This window comes from the organism of the source record quoted next, unplaced genomic scaffold (assembly GCF_019419815.1).
Source record: "Pyrus x bretschneideri cultivar Hongxiangsu unplaced genomic scaffold, Pyrus_bretschneideri_v1 Contig8, whole genome shotgun sequence".
NCBI classification, from domain to species: domain Eukaryota; kingdom Viridiplantae; phylum Streptophyta; class Magnoliopsida; order Rosales; family Rosaceae; genus Pyrus; species Pyrus x bretschneideri.
This window is the reverse complement of record NW_025999820.1, coordinates 3,676,900-3,696,779: the sequence shown is the minus strand read 5'-3', so window position 1 is coordinate 3,696,779 and position 19,880 is coordinate 3,676,900. Positions and strand designations below refer to the sequence as shown.

At 36.7% G+C, this 19,880-nt stretch overlaps 2 protein-coding genes across 3 annotated transcripts; both read left to right on the top strand.

Moving 5' to 3' along the window:
• Positions 1 to 4,783: 4,783 nt before the first annotated feature.
• Positions 4,784 to 10,428, top strand: LOC125473184. 2 transcript variants are annotated; one of them, XM_048575649.1, is made up of 5 exons: positions 4,784 to 6,022; positions 6,107 to 6,571; positions 6,668 to 7,732; positions 8,429 to 8,612; positions 8,943 to 10,428. In XM_048575649.1, the coding sequence occupies exons 1-5, from the start codon at positions 4,934 to 4,936 to the stop codon at positions 9,902 to 9,904; spliced, it is 3,765 nt and encodes a 1,254-aa protein (XP_048431606.1). In that variant the 5' UTR covers positions 4,784 to 4,933; the 3' UTR covers positions 9,905 to 10,428. The 2 variants fall into 2 exon arrangements, with proteins under 2 accessions (XP_048431606.1, XP_048431605.1); XM_048575648.1 differs by having other exon boundaries at positions 8,426 to 8,612.
• An 8,112-nt stretch (positions 10,429 to 18,540) lies between these two features.
• Positions 18,541 to 19,557, top strand: LOC125473145 (putative F-box/LRR-repeat protein At5g02930). The gene has a single exon (XM_048575554.1). It carries the CDS (start codon positions 18,541 to 18,543, stop codon positions 19,555 to 19,557), a length of 1,017 nt encoding a protein of 338 aa, XP_048431511.1.
• The last annotated feature ends 323 nt before the right edge of the window (positions 19,558 to 19,880 follow it).

Genomic DNA, 19,880 nt, shown 5'->3' with positions numbered 1-19,880 from the left:
TTTAGGGCTGAGAGTCTGTGATGCAAAATTTGGGGCAGACTGATCTTCTGGTCAAGAGGTATGAGTGGGGAGAAAACGAACCTCATCAATGAAAGTACATATAAATTTTGGTAGCTTTTAAAATGCATGCTGCAGAAATTGATGCTGTGGTTTTGGGTTATAAGTTTTTATTTGCAATTTTAGCAACTTTTTTTAATCCTCTAGGTTGAAGACAGTTCAGTAGATTCACCCTAAAAAAGCCTTGTATTTAATCTTGTGCAGAATTGGGGGTCAAATGCATTTGGTCACAATGTCCACCTAAAATCTGAACACTTACTTTCTTGGATTTTTATTAGCCCAAAACAGGAGAAACATCATGTGATTAGAAAAATACTAATACCGGAGTATATAGCCGGTAAACGAGAGTAACATTTTGTGATTTTTAATAATTTAATTAGAAAAGTCAAAACCAATAAATGTAGAGAAGACATAGATAACCGTGGGTTGCCATTGGTTGTCTCATTTAAATTTTTTTTTTAAGTTAATTAGAAAATTTTAGGGTCTCAAAAGTCAAAACCAATAAATGTAGGGAAAAGAAACTTAGTTTCATTATGTTATTTTTTTTACCATAAGAAGATGGTTATTGTGATTAAGTAATAAGGTAAGAGAAATGCTAAAGAGATTTTCTTAAAAGTAGAATTCTACATGAATTCTCTGTTATCTTATTTTTTTGGTACAATATTTTGTAATGTTGGTACGAAAATTAATGTTAAACTATTTGGTGATATAGAGAGAAACTAAATCGACTTTCACCTGCAAGTGATTCTTTATTATAATGATAGAAAAATGTTGATCTTTTATGTGATAGCATGAGTTTAAATTTCGTTGATGACTAATTTAATATCTAATTTGAAGAAATCTATCGTTTGACAAAAAATAATAATAATCTACTTTCAGCTAACTAGGAGCCTTAGGACTACCATGGCATTCCATTGTCACAAAATTATGGTGATTCCATAACGCATAAATGATTTCTAGTCACTTATATTATGCACATGCGTGAACTAGTGTTATTAACAAAATTCCAAACTATCTTAAGTTTTGGCGCTTTTAAAAACCAAATGAACCCAGTCGATAGTGACAACAAACAAGAACCACTTTTTTTTTTTTGGATAAATTACATAAAACTATCTCAATTATTTATCGAAACACAATTGTATATCTCATGTTTTAAAAATTATAGTGTTATATTTCATTTTACAAATTTGTTGCAATATCAGATATCCGTTAATTTTTCTATTAAATGCTGACGTGACTAGAGTCAGAATCCACCCCCTAACTGGATTAATTTTTTTATTAAATATTAAAAAAAATCATTTAAATATTTTTTTTAAAGTGTAGGTCCACCCATACAACCCCATCACGCTCACCCTTCTTCTCCAGCTCGCCTGACGACATGGACCTCACCTAATCCCCGAGCACCCTGACGGAAAATTTTTAGGTGTACCGGGTACACCAAATTTTTTTGGTGTACCCTCACTCATTATAATTTTTTTGGTGTACAAAAAGTGAGGGTGCACCAAATTTTTTTGGTGCACCCTCACCATTATGAGTGAGGGTACACCAAATTTTTTTGGTGTGCCGGGTACAACGAAAAATCCCTCCACCCTGACCTCACCACCTGCCTCTACCACACCCACCTCAACCTCGTCCTCTTCTCCCTCACCTGGTCCCGCTCCTTCCTCGAAGAAAACCCACCTTAGGATTCCAATTGAATTTTCAAAAGGAAGCAGCTTTTGGTACCAAAAAAAAAAAGAAACCCAATTTTCACAAAACGTCAACAAAGAGAATTATTCTTGGAAAAAAGCAGAAAATTAAACGACCACAAGAAAATTAAACCCAGATCTCCAAAATTCCAAAGGAACCAACTTTTTGCAAAATAAAAGAAATTCCCAAATGCACAAATGTTGGAAATTTCTATCAAGAATCAAAGCCTCTCACCGCACCACAGTTAATTGCCATACCGAATGCTTGAGCTCTCTTATCTCTTCACTCCCTCTCTCTTTCTCTCTCTAACTTTACTCAATCTACAAACTTCCACACCAATAATCAGGTAGGCTGGATTTTTAGCTGTGTTGAATTCAAATTGAACGTTGGGGTAGAGCTTCTTGGAGCCGTGCTTATTCCAGAAGAGAAAGGGCTTGACGTGGAGGTGGAAGGAAGGGGAGGAGAGCAGGTAAGGGAGGGGGGTCGAAGGAGGGGCGGAGGAGGTTGAAGTCGAGGGAGCGGCCGAGTAAGGAGCCCGGAGATGGGCGAGGTAGTTGGGTGGACTGGGGAAGAAGGGTGGGGTGATGGGTTTGTATGGGTGGGTCCCACATTTTTAAAATAAAAATATTTAAATGATTTTAGTTAATTTTTTATTTAAATATTTAATTAATTTTTTAATCCAGTTAGATTAAGAATTGGATCTGCTTCAAGTCACGTCAGCATTTAACAGAGAAATTAATAAAAAAAACTAACAGAGGTTTGATATTGCAACAAATTCGTAAGATGATGTATGTCATTATAATTTAAAAGACATGAGGTATAAGATTATGGTTAGACGCATAATTAAGATAATTTTATGTAATTTACTTTTTTTTTTTTTTTTTCTCCTTGTACATATATATCTATATTTTTTTGTTCATCGAGTTTAATAAATGAAAAAAAAAACAATATATATGATAAAACAATGATAAGTACGAAAAGAAAAGGTGTGTTTACCATTTTTAATTTGTATACACAGTCCAACATAGGGGTGGTTCGGTATGGGATCCCATACCGAAACCATTGTCCCGATTCCCAAACCGAAATTTTTGGGAATCCCAAATTCAATCCCAATCCCAAACCAAATTTTCGGGAATCCCAATTTTCGGGAATCCCGAAATAATTTCGGGATTTCGGGACAAATCGGGAATCCCAAAATGCTTTTAGGCTTTTGGACTAAAATTTGACATATTATGTTTTTGGGCTAAAATTTGACATATTATAAAGTAATAAATAAAATAACAAACTCAAAAGCAAAAATAGTAGTTACAAGCCAAGGTTTATAAATAAAGTAACAAACCCAAAATCAAAAAAATTAGTTATGAGCCAAAATTGTGTTGTATTCTCCTCACCTCCCAAATTAGCCGTGTCTAAAGCAATAAACCACAAATCATTTACATTGAATTATAGTCTAATAGATAATAAATACTAAGAAAATAAAAGAGGAAATTAAATTGTTTACAACTAATAAATAATGAATAATTCAAATACAAACTTTTCATATCACTAACTATTAGTACTAGTTAGAACTTAAACTACATCAAATATTAAGGTGCATCAATTATAACTATCAGTATACCCTTTATTAACCTCCCTATAGTGAATTACACCACATCAGTTATATTAATTAGTTTTATTAATGTACTAGTTTATCAATTAACAATATGCATGCACAATATTAAGGTACTAGTATAATATATGTATACTGATATATATAATCAAACTTTTCTGATGAACTTAAACTAATATCCAAAGATTAATCACATTAGTTGAGACAACTGGAATATAGAAACAAACAAAAGATTAATCATATTTATTTCAATTCGGTATGGGAATACCGAAAAAATGGAGATGGAATACCGAATCCCATACCGAAAATTTCGGTTTGGTTCGGGATTACATACCGAAAATTTCGGGAATTTTGGTTTGGGATTTTTTTGGTTTGGGATCGGGATTTTTTCGGTTTGGTTTGGGATTTTTGGGATTTTTTTCCAGCCCTAGTCCAACATACCGAACCGAATACGACGATTCAAGTTTGAACTGGGATCAAGAAAAGAAATGACTTCTTCAAAAGCTTAAAAGATCATCCACCACTTTTGAGTACTTATTTAAAAACTTAAAGGGAATCTTTGTGTCGCTAAATGAATATTGTCTCTAATAACAAAGTCCTTATAGTAGAATCTAAATTTGATGTTTTTATAATTTTATGTGATAATTTGATTAGGTGCAATATTTTTTTTTGTGTTAATTTTTTTTTAATTAATCTGGACCCAGGTGAAACAATAAAAAAAATGTCGATTAGAAATGCAGGGCCGACGCTCAAACGGTTGAAAAGAAAAGAAAAGAAAAGAAAAAAAATGGAAGACAAAGCCCATGTGACTGGGACCCACACTTGCAGCTGGCGTCAGCAACTGTCAGCGAGTTCAACTCAACCGGCGCGTCAGCAGCAAGTGGGAATCGTGCTGCATAGCAACACTCATTTTGGTGGGCTACCTTTTTAGTTCCTATATAGTCCTTATATGTGGATATATACACTAAGTATCCGGTAAGTCCATATACTTTAAAGACTCACTTTCTGATTTATTAGAAATTTATTTTATCCCTATATTTATTTCATACGATGATTGTCCTTATTGAGGGACTCTATGTTGTGAATAAGATCAATATCAAACAAAGAGCTTGCTCCTGCACATCAAGGAACAAAAGTAACGGTTGACATTTAAATAGTTCTCATTTAATTAAATCTCAACCGTTCACTTAGAAAATAAAATCTAAACGGTTAGGAAAACAAATGTGCGGGAAAGAATTTCCGATCAAACAAAGACACTTTCTTTAAATGGTGAGCCCGGTTATCTGCATTCGAAAATGTTGAGCCCGGTTCGTCTTCTTCCCAATCGGCGCCAAAAACTTATTTGAAAATTGAAAGCATTTAAAGTGGAACACACCGTTGCTTAGCATAAATAACAGACTAGTCATTGCTCTTTGATCATACAATACATTCTGTCTGATTTGTCTGTCAAATTGTTTACTATCACAGACGGTAACCGTTCTCCCTCGGTTCCTCCAGAAATCGAAACGCATAGGCATTTATAACTTCTGCAACGACGAGAATCCACTTCGAATTTCATCACGGGGAAAACTAATCGCCATGGATAAGCGGCTCCGCTCATCCCTTCAGTCCTCCGCCGACGAATTCCTGAGCTCCGCCACAAAGCAAACCCTAAAATCCTCAAAGCCCTCTCTCAAAACCCTAATCCACGGCATCAAGCCTTCCTCCGAGCTCTCCTCCTCTCTCCCTCTCGCTCTGTCCCACTCCATTTCCCAAGCTATACAATCCTTCAGGAACCTTCTGGAGCCCAACCAAAACCCTAACCCTAAACCTAACTCCCCGCGCTCTCCTCCCACCAAGCGGCCCCGGAGGTCTTCTAGGCGCTCCAAGACTCGACCAGAACCTGATTCAGACGACCCAGACGCTAACCCGGAGCGAGAGAGGAAACACCTTCTTTCGGAAATTCAAGTTTTAGCATTTATCGCACAATTGTGCATTTCGCATCCCCAGAACGCATTCTCGCCGTTGGATTTGTTGACCGGAGTTCAGGCGCTGCACGACAGTCTGATTATTTTGGAGTCGGACTCGGTGCTGGTTTCGGAGATCGCGGGTTTGTGCGAGCAATGGTGGAAGGAGGAGTTGCCGAGTCGAGAATCACTGATTTCTCAGTCGCTCCCTTTCTTGCTCTCGAGATCTTTGACTCTGCAAAAGAAGGCAGATGTTCACAGAGTCTACGCGCTCCGGGAGGCCTTTACTTGCTTTGATTTCGAAGACGAGAGCATTGAGGACTTGAAGCTCTTGTTAATTCGGTGTGTGATTTCGCCACTGTATCTGAAAGCAGAGGAGGGGAAGAAGTTCCTTGCATTTCTATTTGGGTTGAGTTTGCAGCTGTTGAAGGAAGTTTTGGCAATGATTCGATCTCAGGTTCCGTTTGGTCGAAAGTCAATGCTGGAGGCCTACGGGGACGTCCTGTTTCGGGCTTGGAAAGTGGCGGATGGCGACTCGAGAAGTGAGATCGAGAATTGGTTTTTGCAGGGTTTGATTGAGGGTGCAATACATGCCAGTTCTGGAGCTCTTGCTGCTTCGATTAGAAGGGTTTTGGGAGGGTTTATAAACCAGAGGACCACTGCTGGTGTTGAGAAGCTTCTTTTCCAGCTGTCTGAACCTGTGATATTTCGCTCGCTGCAGGTAAATTTTTGTTAATAAGTTTGTTAATACAATTGTCAAATGCTGTGTTTATGTTGTATCTGAATGACTGGTTTGTGATCACAGGTTGCGAATTCTAATGTTCGTCAAAATGCGCTGCATTTGCTGCTGGACTTGTTTCCTCTTGAAGATCCTGATTCCACAAAAGAAGTGAAAGATTCCTTGCTTGATAAGCAGTTCTTTTTATTGGAGAGATTACTCACCGATGATTGTCCAGACGTGAGAGTGGTTGCGGTGGAAGGGTCTTGTCGAGTGCTTCATCTATTTTGGGAAATCATCCCTTTGAGTACAATCACAAAGCTAATTACCAAAATTTTTGATGATATGTCACACGATGTATGTCATGAGGTTAGACTTTCCACACTGAATGGCATTATCTATTTGTTTGGAAATCCACAATGCCATCAAATTCTCAACGTTCTTCTGCCCAGACTGGGTCATTTGATGCTGGACAATGTCCTATCAGTAAGAGCTGCAATGGCAGATCTCCTCCTTGTTATAAGGGATATTCCAAATTTCCAGTTCCATAAGGTAAATGTTGCTCTTATAATTATGATAAGCTCTTGTTATTTCTGATGCCTTTTTTGATGGTAGTTGGTTTGTGTGCTTCATTTCATCTTTCACTAGGTGGTGAAATTAGATGTATTATTGTCGGACCTAGCAAATGATCAACCTCAAGTTGCTCAGAAAATTACAAAACTGCTTTTGCCATCATACTTTCCTTCAAAAGTGTCTGTTGAAGCAGCATGTAATCGTTGTGCTACGCTCATTAAAAGGTCTCCAATGGCTGGAGCCAGGTTTTGTGAATTTGCTGTGTCCCAAGGGGCATCTCTCAAGTCTCTGATGGAACTTGTTCGAGTATTGATTACTTTGGTCTTGCTGCCTAGTAATCTAGATGAAGATCAAATTGAAGGTCTACTTCTTGCTGCTGCCAACCTTTGCAATACCCTAGCAAGCGAGTCAGTTTTCAAGAATGCTCTTAAAGAGTTCTTCGATGGTGAAAAGTTGAAGTGCTTGTTTGCTGCTGCTTCTACTCGGTCTGCTCAGTCTTCTGTATTCAACATTGTCTCAACTGTCTCTCCAGATGATCTAGCTGGACTTCTTGACGAATGCATGAACCTGGTCACTAATTGTAGTGGTTTATCCAAAGATGCCGAGAGGCAAGCTGAAGTGAGGTCTGCTCACAAATTGTTGCTGTCTTGTGATGGGGTTGATGGTATTCTTGAAGCTCTAACAGCATTCCTGCAGAAAGCTGCCTATCGTTGCCATGTTAAATTTGGCAATGAATTACCAAATCTGAGTGTTTTCTCTGCAAAAAGAAAGAAATCAAAGTCCTATAGCAAAATTTCAGCTCGATGGAGAAATGTTGGTGGGAAAAAACCAACCAATTTTGAGAACGATTATTCAGTGGCAGTAGGAATGGCCTGGCAAATTAGAGATTTACTTGCATCTGACAACACTCGGAAATCTATATTGGGGTCTCAAGTTCTAGAGTCGTTATTTCAATCCTTAAATGTCATTTCGGAGGTCAGCATTGTGCAGTGCATGCATTGTGAATATATGGACACATCTCCTGTCTTGGCATATACAGCTCTTGCTCTGCATATGTCTCTTCAAAATGCCAGTTCGACTACAAAAGATTGCGGTACAAAAAGTAAAGATAGGACTGATTCCACAAGATCTAGTTCTGAGGCAAGTCATGTAACTTTTTTTCGCATTCATTCTTATTTGAAGTTTTTAAGCTGCTTTATTGTCTTAATAGGTTTTTATCTTACATATTCTTTAGCTCCATAACCATGCTTTGACTTTTTTAGTAGATATTGTTTAGCTCCATAACCATGATTTAACTTTTTAGTAGATCAATTTCTAAATCACTAAATGAAATTACGTAATGGAAAATAATTATTTTCATGTCCTTTTGTTTTCTGTGTAATTCAAGTTGTTTTTACCTTAAAAAACTCGAAGCTTTGGAACAAAAAGAAATTGGCAGAATGCACATGCTGACATGACTCATAAAATCTGGTTCAACATTCAGGAAATTACGTGGAGTTCACATTGGTTCTGTACCAGTTACATTGCATGCAAGATACTATTTGACGCATGGAATTTTGATCTTCCTTTCCTTTTAGTTATGTTTCATGAAAAGAGTTCATTTATTAACCAGTAATTATTTGTGTTTTCATTGACCGTTAACCAACTCTGTGATATATTATGTTCATTGTTAACCAGAAGCCTTGTTTTGATTTGGACAGATTCTTCTGTAACCTGTACTCTTCACACAACATGTGTCCTCAAAATTGTTGAACTTTGCGAGGACTTGACACTGATGTAATTCATCTGCCACAATATCACTGTTTAAAGTCTTGCTTTTCTTTTCTTTTTCAGCAGACTGAGCTGGAACATGCATTGGATCACCTGGGTAACTGTGCAGAGAAGCTATTTCGGGCAGATGATGCTGGAGGGTCTGGAAAAATTTCTCCACGACCTAAGCATTCTAGCAAGAAGTCTTCCAACCGTCGTGAGAAAAGACACAGAGAATCGCATACTGATGCCTCAAGTCCAAGCGATAGTGGTAAGTACTTATGGTTTATGGACCGCACACAAAGGCACATATCACATAAATTGAAGAGATAACTAACAGTAACGATTGAGTAGGAAACATAACTAGTTCATTAAAAAAGATTTTGTTTCCCTTTACCCTTTGGGATTGTCAGAAAACAATAATAATGGGGATGAAAAAGATGTAAATTATAATCTTCAGCCGTACCCATTATAACTATAATTCAACGCATCACACATGTACTGTTAATTATATGTACTTCTGCCCCTTTCATCAGGGTCAAACCGGGTAACAGGGCCTACATTCTGACAGAATATTAACATTTATGATATATGCATGCAGGATGCTATACAGAACCAAAGAAGTTATCAAACAAGGTGAAGATGCTTACTGCAGTCTTAAGGTTTGTGGTTGATGCCGCTACAATGGGTTCTGTTCCTCAAATTCAGGAAAGGTGCTTAAAGTTCACATCAGGTTACATAAGATATGTCGTATCTAAGTTGGAGCAACAATCTCAGGAGCCTTTTCAATTTGAGGAGGAGGATTTGAAGGATATGGTTCTCTGTTTGAAGAGCTCCTTCACATATGCAGCCAAGTTACTGAATCTAGCTCTTAAAGATGTTACTGAAGCTTCACCAGCACTCACTGAAGCTTCTGATCTTGCCAACGATCTGCTTGATTTAATCATCTCGATTGAGTTGTACTTGGGTTCTAACTACGTTGCTCATTTGGTGACAGGAGTAAAGTCTTGGCTTCCTGACTTGATTCTAGCATTAGGATCTGGGCACATTGTAGAACAGATTAAGGGAGAAGTGATGGAAATAACTACAGCTGACCGCATCAGACTTCGCTTTCCATCATGGCTTCTGATTTTAGCTAAAACTGAGCTCTCTGAATTAAGTGAAGCTAGGCCAGAAGATGGAGATTCCAAACCAGATGAGTTTCCTGCTTTTAAGAATCTTCTTAACATGATTGTTACATTGTTGAAAGGAAATATCAGCGTAAGGAACGTGTTTGGGGTAATTTTCTTGATTAGCGCGGTCATTGGGATGCAAAAGAAGAATTTCGGGTTGGTTTTGGGACTCATACGCTTTGCATGCCTGAAGGTATTCAGGGAAGACGAGAGAGAGTGGGGCAATATGATGTTGGCTTCTCTTCAAGAGCTTTACCCTCAGATTGAGAGAGAAATAGAAGAGGAAATTGAGGAAGACAGAAGGGAAAATCTGCGAAATGCTAAGGAATTGCTTGAACCAATTTGGATGTATCATTTGTATGAAACTGGGAAGGTTTCTATGGAGGACTAATTTGAGAACATGAGCACACTCGGATTGCATTGCCTCTGGTGTTTCAACAAAATGAAGGGCTGTTTGTCGTTGACTAGCTCTTCGGGTACTTGACAGTTCCATTAAGGAATGAGAAGAGTCCCAGGGGTAATCTGGTTTTGTTCTGTTTCATGTTCACTTGGTGAAAACAAGACGGCACTCTGCAATTGCTCCATGCCTGCAAAGAAAAACAATATATTTCATGTCCATTCAAGCAAAGCTAAAAAATAAACATATAAACTCCGGTCATGTAATCCTGCACCCTTTCTCTTTTAGTAGCAAGTTAGAAACTAAGAAAGTTATATATGTACCATGAAAGCGTTGAACAGTAACAACTTGCTGTGAACAGTAACAACTTGCTGTGAACAGTAACTGTCCAAGTGCATTTGCACTCCTAAACTGAACAACTCAGGCAATTCATATTAAAATATTAATATTATTGTAAAATCGGTGGTATATGTGGTGTGGAATATAAAGTAAATGAGACATAATATTTATAAGGTTCAGCAAGTATGCTTACGTCTTCAGGGCAGCAATAGTACTTTCTCTTATTATGTGAAATAATAGGAGTACAAAGATAACTTACTGTTTTTTCTCCTCTCTAGCTCAACTCACTGGTATTTTCTTATGTATCTCTTTTCTTTCTCATCTTCCTCTCCTTTCTCTTATTTTCTTTCTTACTTCCTTTCCTTCGTATGTCTATATCTCTTCTTTCTTCATTTGCTTCTTTTCAAGACTTGCCACCTCAACCATTAATTGATTCGACTTGGCAAGTTCAAGCAAGTGGATGTTGACCATGTTGACCCATGTTGGATACAGAACCCGTACACTGAACATTGATGGCTAAAGAGTCTAGAATAGTCAACTCATTAAACGTTTTTGAAAGTATTCTTTAATCTCAGGGAGTGAGAAGGTTCCTAGCTACTTAACCCACTATGCTTTGTCTATCACTAGCTTTACCTATAAAACAAAGAAGCAAATGAAGACAAAAAGAGATATAGACATACGGAGGAAATGAAGTAAGGAAGAAAGAGAGAAAGAAAAGAAGAGAGAGAGGAGGAAGAAGAGAAAGAAGATAGATACAGAAGAAAATACTAGTGAGCTGGGCTAGAGAGAAGAAAGAAAATAGTAAGAGTTATTTTTATACTCCTATTATTTCACATAATGAGAGAGAATATTGCTGCTACCCCGAGAACGTAGGTACACTTGCCAAACCTCGTAAATATTGTGTCTCATTTACTTTATATTCCATAGTACACATACAACCGATTTTACAACACGTTATCAGCTCGAGAAACTCTTATGTTAGTGGAAAGCACAACGCCATAAATCTGGTGAAGCACTACCTACCTCTCACCTCTGTCGGCTATAATTTCATAGATAAGAAAATCCTTATATTTTATTCTCATATCTCTGTACTACTAATTTTCTTAAATCAAGTATATATCTTGTTTCATGACTGTATATCATTATTTGCAAAAGCAAAAAGGGTACAAACTTCAAATTCGCAGAAAATCTGACAATCATGTTACGAACTGTAAAACTCCAACTTCTTGTTCTCAAACAAAACCGGAAAACCATCTTATGAGTGCCAAAACTCCTTTTTAGTAGCTCAGATAGAAATTATTTCTTCACGAAAGTTGGTCGGTATACTCTTATCCATATCATACTAAATTTGAGGTAGATTTAACGGTCTGATCTTCTCATAAGTTGCATGCATTACATTTGACTCTAAAACTTATGGGAACCATTTCGGCTTTTTCAAAACTTATTGGAGGAAGGACACCAACCAAACTTATTGTTAGTATTACCTCCTGAGTAACTAATAGGACTTGGAGATGTGAAATGAAAATAAAATAAAAAAGGATGAAACAAAAGAAAATGGCAGACAAAGAAAAACAAAAGAACAAAAGATGAAGACTTAATCATTGCCTTTTATGTTTTGGCATATTTATGTGAATAATGCTAGTTTAAAGTCCTATCACAAATTCTATTTATTTAAAGCAATTTATTTACAGTGGGTGAAATTATTACCCTTTGCTTTAAGCTTTGACATTTATGTGAATGATGTTGAATTAAAACCCTTGTCACAAGCTTTAAAATAGAACTTGTGATATGGCTTTAAATCAGTTTCATTCACATAAATATGCCAAATCAGAAAAGGCAATGATTAAGTCTCAATCTTTTGTTTTTTTTTCTTTTCTTTGTCTACCACTTTCTTTTGTTTCATCGTTTTTATTTTATTTTCATTTCACATCTCCAAGTCCTATTAGTTTCTCAGGAGGTAATAGTAACAATAAGTCTAGTTGGTGTCCTTCCTCCAATAAATTTCGAAACAGTCTAAATGGTTCCTGTAAGTTTTGGAGTCAAATGTAATGTCTGCAACTTATGAGAAGATCCAACTTTTAAATCTAACTCAAGTTTTAGTATGATATGGATAAGAGCATACCGAACAACTTTCGTGAAGAAATAGTTTCGATCTAAGATACTAAAAATGGAGTTTTGGCACTCATAAGATGGCTGTCCAGTTTTCTGTGGGATTTAAGTTTGTGGTAGTATTTCAAAGATTTGGAATGATACCACTGTTGGATCTTTCTGGAATTTTGATATGTTATGGGAGAGGGGATAATAAATAACTTTTGTAAAAGAAGTGTTTATGTTTGAGCACAAGAAATTGGAGTTTTAGAGTTTGTAATATGACTGTCGGATTTTTTGTGAATTTGAAGCATGTACCCTTTTTTGCTTCTATAAATAATGATATACAGTCATGAAACAAGATATATACTTGATGGGGTGTGATATTCACACATTTCCTTTTAATTTTCGACCGTCGGATCGAATGAATTAAAGAAGATCAACGGACAGAAATTGACAAAGGATGTGTGAGAAGTAAAAAGAGGTGTGTGGATAGCATATTCCTACTTGATTTAAGAAAATTAGTAGTACAAAGATATGAGAATAAAATATAAGAATTTTCTTATCTGTGAAATTTTAGCTGACAGAGGTGAAAGGTATGTAGTGTTTCACTGAATCTATAAAGTTGTGCTTTCCACTGACACAAGAGCTTCTCATGCTGACAACGTGTTGTAAAATCGGTGGTATGTGTGCTGTGGAATATAAAGTAAATGAGACACAATATTTACGAGGTTAGGCAAGTATGCCTACATCCTTGGGGCAGCAACAATACTTTCTCTCATTATGTGAAATAATAAGAGTACAAAGATAACTATCACTGTTTTCTCTATTCTCCCTAGCCCAGTTCACTAGTATTTTCTTTTGTATCTCTCTTCTTTCTCTTCTTCCTCTCCTCTCTCTTCTTTTCTTACTATCTTTCTTCCTTACTTCCTTTCCTCCGTATGCCTATATCTCTTTCTTTCTTCATTTGCTTCTTTGTTTTATAGATAAAGCTAGTGATAGACAAAGTTTAGTGGGATGAGTGGGCATCCACATTAAGTGACTAGAATTACAACAAATATTTTTTATTTTAATAAAATAATAAAGATAACTTTATTTTTAATATCGGAGAATAATAAAAGATTGGTTGAAAGTATTTTAAAATATTGAAATGTAGTGTAAAGTGGAAGAATATGGTTATGTGTTTGTAGAAAAAATTATAATTTTTTTTATAGGGTTATTATACGAAATGTTCCCTAAGATTGAAAATCGATAGAAATGGTCCATGAGATTGTCCACCATCCATGATTTTAGTTATTCCGTTAAAAACTCTTTGGACAATTTTCAAAACTTCGTAACTCAATTGATTTTTAACCAAATTCGACCCATAATATATCAAAATAGAGATAAGAAAGTGTAGAATAAGATTATGCCTCTTTGGAAGCCCAATGATTGCCGGTGATGGTCAGAAAATAGCCTGAAAAGTGACTGGTCCGTGGGAAAACTGGAAAACTCGCCAGAAATTGGGTAAACTTTAAACGTTCATAACTTCTTCAATACTCAACGAAATCGAGTGATTCAAAAATGAAAATCATACTTCTCGACGAGAGGAAGAGAATGGTATCTTTTTTTTTTTTTTTTACTGCTAACTCACCATGATTTGGCAGGAAAACTGCTTAAAAGTGGCTAATTCGAAAATGGTTAGCCATTTTTGAGCTGTTGTCTGACCAAACCATGGCGAGTTAGCATTCGAAAAATGTATCATTCTCTTCGTCCCATAAAGAAGTATTATTTTTTTTTTGAATCACTCGATTTGGTTGAGTATTGGAAAGGCTCTGAACGTTTAAAGTTTTCCCAGTTTCCGGCGAGTTTTCCAGTTTTCCTGTAGACTGGTCATCTCCGGCAACCATTGGGCTTTCAAATAGGTATAATCTTATTCTACACTTTCCTATCTTCATTTTGATATATTATGGGTCGAATTGGTTAAGAAATGATTGAATTACAAAGCTTTGAAAATTGCCCAAAATCTTTTTTAACTGAAGGACCAAAATCACGAAAGGTGGACAATCTCGGGGACTATTTCTATCGTTTTTAATAATTTTTTAATAATTTAAATTATGACTGACGTCACCCTTGCATCACATAGGCCAGGCACTGAGCTAGACAATTATTGCCTTACTTTTCCATCGGGCTTGCCTTGAGCCCAATTGCCTGAGTGGACTGGAGTGTTTTTGGGATAGAAGGAGTGGATTGAGTTGCCTATACCCAAGACAATTAACAACGGTGGAGTTGCACTTAAAGGATTGAGTTGCCTATTCCCTAAGAAAGTCTTCCTACACTGGAAGTGCTCTAAAAAATGGAGAGAGAGAGAGAGAGAGAGGTGGAAGCGCGAAGTCATACGAATTTCAAAGGCGAAGAGATAGTGACCGCCTTTTTTTTTTTGTCAACAGACGACTGTTGGTGGTAGTAGAAGAGATCTAAACCGTCTATATGGATTCGAAAAGTTCCGCTTTAATGCTTGAAATAAATGGTTATTTAACTCAAATGCTCTGGTTTCCAAAAAAAAAAAAATCCTTTAAATTATATATATATATTTAAAAAAAAAACCCTCTTTAAAGTTCCGCTTTAGTGCAATTTTTGTTGTTGTTGTTGTTGTACATATCAATGTACAAAGAGTTGGATATCAAATAACTCTAGGGCTCCAATTAAAAGAGTCGCCTAGGGGTCCTAAATTCTCAGGGCCGACCTTACTTCTTTGTTCCAGATAACAACTCCAACACCCTTAGGTTTTTGTGACTCTCTACATGCACCATCAACGTTAATCTCAAGGAAACCAAGCGGTGGTCTGGACCACTTGCGACTTTGATGGGCACGAGGGGCCACGGTGTAGGCCGACTGTGAACTCTGCCACCAGCAAATGGTGTGGGCAACGATCATATCCGGTGTTTTTAATTTTCCTTTCTTAAGTTTCTGATTGCGAGCCTTCCTAATAGCCCACCAGACTATGAGTCATAAATCAAATTGGGTGTGGTTAAGATGGTAAACTAAAAATAGAGCCCAATCCTGCATAGAATTTAGGTTAGGGTCAGTTAGAGGTTTCCTAATAATTGTAGACAACCAAGCACATGAAGAAAAACAACAATCCATCACCAAATGCAATGTGGACTCATCATTGCCATTACACAACACACTGCTGGTCAATGCCAACATGTCTTGAGGCAAAAGATCCATGGATGGGGACAATATCACTGCAAATCCTCCAGACCCCAACTTTTACCTTTGGGGGAACCCGAGCAGACCAAATCCTTTTCCAAATCCCAGCATAAGCGTTGAGCCCGGCGGAGAAATAGGCTCGACTCGAATTATCCATTAGAACGCTGCAAGCAACGTGATACACTTTTAATCGTGAAACGTCCCCCGTTATCATAATGCTAGATAAACTTATCGTCGAGGCATCTCCAACTTTAGGACATATATATATATATATATATATGATAGCTTGGAACTCGACATCCGTAAATAAAGACTTGATAATGGAACCTTCCATTGGTGCGACTGTCTGAAGAGTTTGTCTTGTGTTGTGTTGTTTTTTTCTTTTCTTTTTGCTGGCATGGTTTTCTTTGTTTGCCTCACAAAGAACTATGAGGACATGTTCGTGAAGTCTCATAGCAGGATTTCTTTGTCGAAAAAGCATCGTCTTGTGCAAGTTCATCAGAAAGTGATGAAAGGTTTTGTCCTCATGAGTGTTATCTTTCTATCTAGTGAGATGTATGTGGGATAGATTTTGTATTATCTTTTTGTTGCGTTTATAATCATATCATTGTATTCCTGATATATAATGTTCTTCGTTTTATTTAATTAATGAAATACTTATTACCTTAAAAGAAATTCCTCATCCAAACATAATGTCATGAATTTTTTTTTTCAAACTTCAATTGTAATATTAAGGGATACCTACAAAATGGTCATCTTTGCAAAATCTTTACTTAGTAAAACTCTTTTTAATAATGAACATTGATATGAAAATTCTAGACAATTCTTTACCAATTGGTCATCTTTTACCAATCATTTTATTCTTTACCAAATAGTCATCTTCTACCAATCATTTTTCCTTGTATGTAACGGTGTATAAGTTGTATCTACTCTACAAATTCATGTACCCAAGTTGGCCCGGTTAGGTATATTTTCCATTTTTCCTACTCAAAATTTAAAATCCTTTGTGTTTTTACATTTACCATAAGGACTATTATGTTTGTTGAAAATTCTGTAACAGTTTGTATTGGAAGGATGAATTCGATCAGGCATGCCGACAAAATTACAAACAGATTTATTTACATGCATGTAGAGACGATCTAGGTATGTTGCATATGGTACGTTAATATTCAAATACAATTTTTATAGAAATTATTATGCCATAGCTATTTTTTGTAAATAAATAAAAATGAAAGAAATCCCATTTATCTCTCTCGCCCAATCATTAGTTTGCTACTGAATACAGAAAAAAAAATGTGTGTATCAGAAGGTGATTGAGAATTAGAAGGTGATAATAAAGAGAGAAAAGAAATTTATATATGGGGATAGTGATTGAGAATTATCTCAACCGAGTCATAACGATCAACTAAAATAACCGAGTAACCAGAAATTCAAATAAATGACTTTTTGTCATGTTGAAGTTTTCACTAAACCCAAGAAAGATTTACAATTTATTGCGAAAATACTATCCAATAGTCAATTAACTGAAATAATGAACAACTTTTTCTCTTGACATTTTTTGTTGGATACTAATAACGATCAACTAAAATAACGAAATAACTAATAACGATCAACTAAAATAGCGGAGTAACAATTATTATTGATTAACGATGTAATTCATCTCTAGTTAGACCATTACATTCAAGTGGTTAGGTCTTGAAGCTTTCATGAAAATAACCTAGCTAGGTTAATGTACGCGACCCTTATTGTTCCATATGCACTCTAGTAAGCCACAGAATTAAAGTGGAATACTATCCGGCTTCTAATTTCTTTTTATCACGAAATGGTAATAAAATTTATCCAACAAAAGGCAGTAGTCACTGAGAGGCGCGTAGTGTGACAGTGTGTCTCAGAGTGAGGCTCTAATTCTGGCTGTAACCGTACAACCAAAGATTGCCAACTCGTCGTGTCTCGTCTGGCCAGAAACCACCGTTCATGCACTTTGCTATTTACCAAATGAGTCCAAATTCCCTTAAATGTCTCAAATCATCCTCATCTGCAAGCTTTCACTCTGTGTATAAAAACCCCTCTTCCCTTCACTTGTTCAGACATACGAGAGAGAGAGAGAGAGAGAGAGAGAGAGAGAGGGAGGGAGAAACAAGTTATACAATAGCGGACCACTGGAGCCATTTGGTATAGCATCTTTCCTTAACTCTAGTTTTTTTTATTTTTTTTTTATTTTATTTATATATTTCAACTTATGTTTATATGTCATCATATCCAATTCCGATGATCTGTATGTGCTGATCCTTTCTATATGTTCGATGCTTCTGTGTTAACTAGAGGGATTAGTTTAATGGAGGATTGGTGGGGCTAGATAAAGATAGATTAGGGTTTTAAATTGGGTAGAAAACATCAAAAGAAAGGCTTCTAGATTTTAGTCTCACTTTGGATTGCGAAGGGCCGAGGGTAACGGCCGGGAAGAACAAATCTACTAAGGGCATAGATAAACTCATCCTCATCAGTAACCTTTCACTCTTCCCTTCACTTGGTTCAGACACACGAGTTAAGAGAGAAAGAGGGAGCGAGGGAGGCTTATACAATAGGGGCACTTCTCGGGCCTTTTGGTATAACATTTTTCCTTAACTTTAGATTTTGATGTATATATCTTTTATGTTTGTATATCATCACATTCTAGACCTACTTGCATGAGATAGCATTACTCTTTTTAGCCCAAAAAAGTTGCATTAATCTGATTTCAATAAGGCTTTATTTTTACCACTCAATTGTGTTCAAATCAAGTGTAGAAGCTCTATGGAACAATTTCACTAGGGCTTTGTGTCGTCTTGTTAAGAATCCTTGCGAGTTTAAATTCTTACTGCGTATTATATAATTTCTTGAGCCGATTCTTAGTGTTTTTACTTTTGAATTGAATTCTCTAACTCTTACAGTTTTGTACTCTATGCCCTAAGAAAATCTAAGTTCTTGTTCATTCCATACCCTTCTCCTAACCAGATGCAGCCATGAAAACAATGTGTGAGATATTATCAGCTGGCGCCAGTGAATCCAAAGGAAACTCTTCTCCAAGAAAGTGCACCAACACCGATCGCATCAGTGCATTGCCGGATCATATTCGTCATTCCATTACCTCATTACTGAGTATAAAGGATGCCATACGCACTAGCACATTATCCCACAAATGGAGAAGAACCTATGCTTACAAGTCAAGCCTCGAGTTTAATTGGCATGACTTAATTCCAAACCCGGCCAACGAAGCTCCTTTAGGAACAGTTTTAAGGGCAAATGTGAAGCAGTTCCAAGAAAAAATAGATAAATTCATATCATGTTATTTGGGGACGAAGATTGAATCGTTCAAGGTTCACTGTCAATTTGGAAGTAGGCATGCGCTTAAAATCAACGGCTGGGTGGACTTTGCTGTTTCAAAGGATGTTGAAGATCTTGACCTAGCTTTTACTTGTGATGAGGTGCTCTCTAAACGTACTAATGATGTTTGGGAAGCCATAGACTACTATGATTTCCCTACTCATATGCTTTTGAGTGGTGAAGAACCAAAATTTATCAGGCATCTGTCCTTGCGGACGTGCACCCTCCGGTCAGATATTTTTACCAGACGGTTTAACGCCCTAACAAATCTTGTGCTGTCGGATTGTAAGTTCATCGGAGGTGTAGAGCCGCTTGACTTTTTATCTGGGCCAAACCTTGAGTTTCTGAAACTGGACTACTGTAAGGGATTGGGAAGTCTACTGCGCTTTGACTCACTTCACCGTTTGAAGACCCTAACGGTGACCATGTGTGACGGCTTGAAGAGGATTGAGGTAACCAATGCCCCCAGTCTCACCTTTTTTCGTTGTCACGGCGATGGAAATGTAAAGCTCACTTTGGATGTGGTTCCCAATTTGCAAGAAATGTATGTTGTTTTGGACGGAATCGATGTGATTGAAAGCTTTCTTAAGTTGGAGAGAGAAGTTCCTCATGTCCCTTTCCTTGGAGTTGGCAAACCTATGCACAACTACCTTCGACCGGTTTAGGGCTATTACATTTTCCTTTTTATGACTAAGTGTGTGGAGTTTAAGGGAATTACATTTTCCTTTTTATGATTAACTGTTTACAATTGAGGTCTATTGAGCTTCGTTATGTTTCTTGTGATTGTAATAAGGATGCCCAGTTAGTGGCGTGGTTTGTGTTTAAGGAGGGTGGCTCTTATAGTTGGTTTGAGTTTGAGTCGGAGTGGTTATTCAATATTCTGACGGCAGATGTAAACGTTTCCGTTCATATTTAATGAAATTTCTATCATTGAAAAAATATAATATATATATATATATATATATATATATAGAGTGAGAAGGATAAA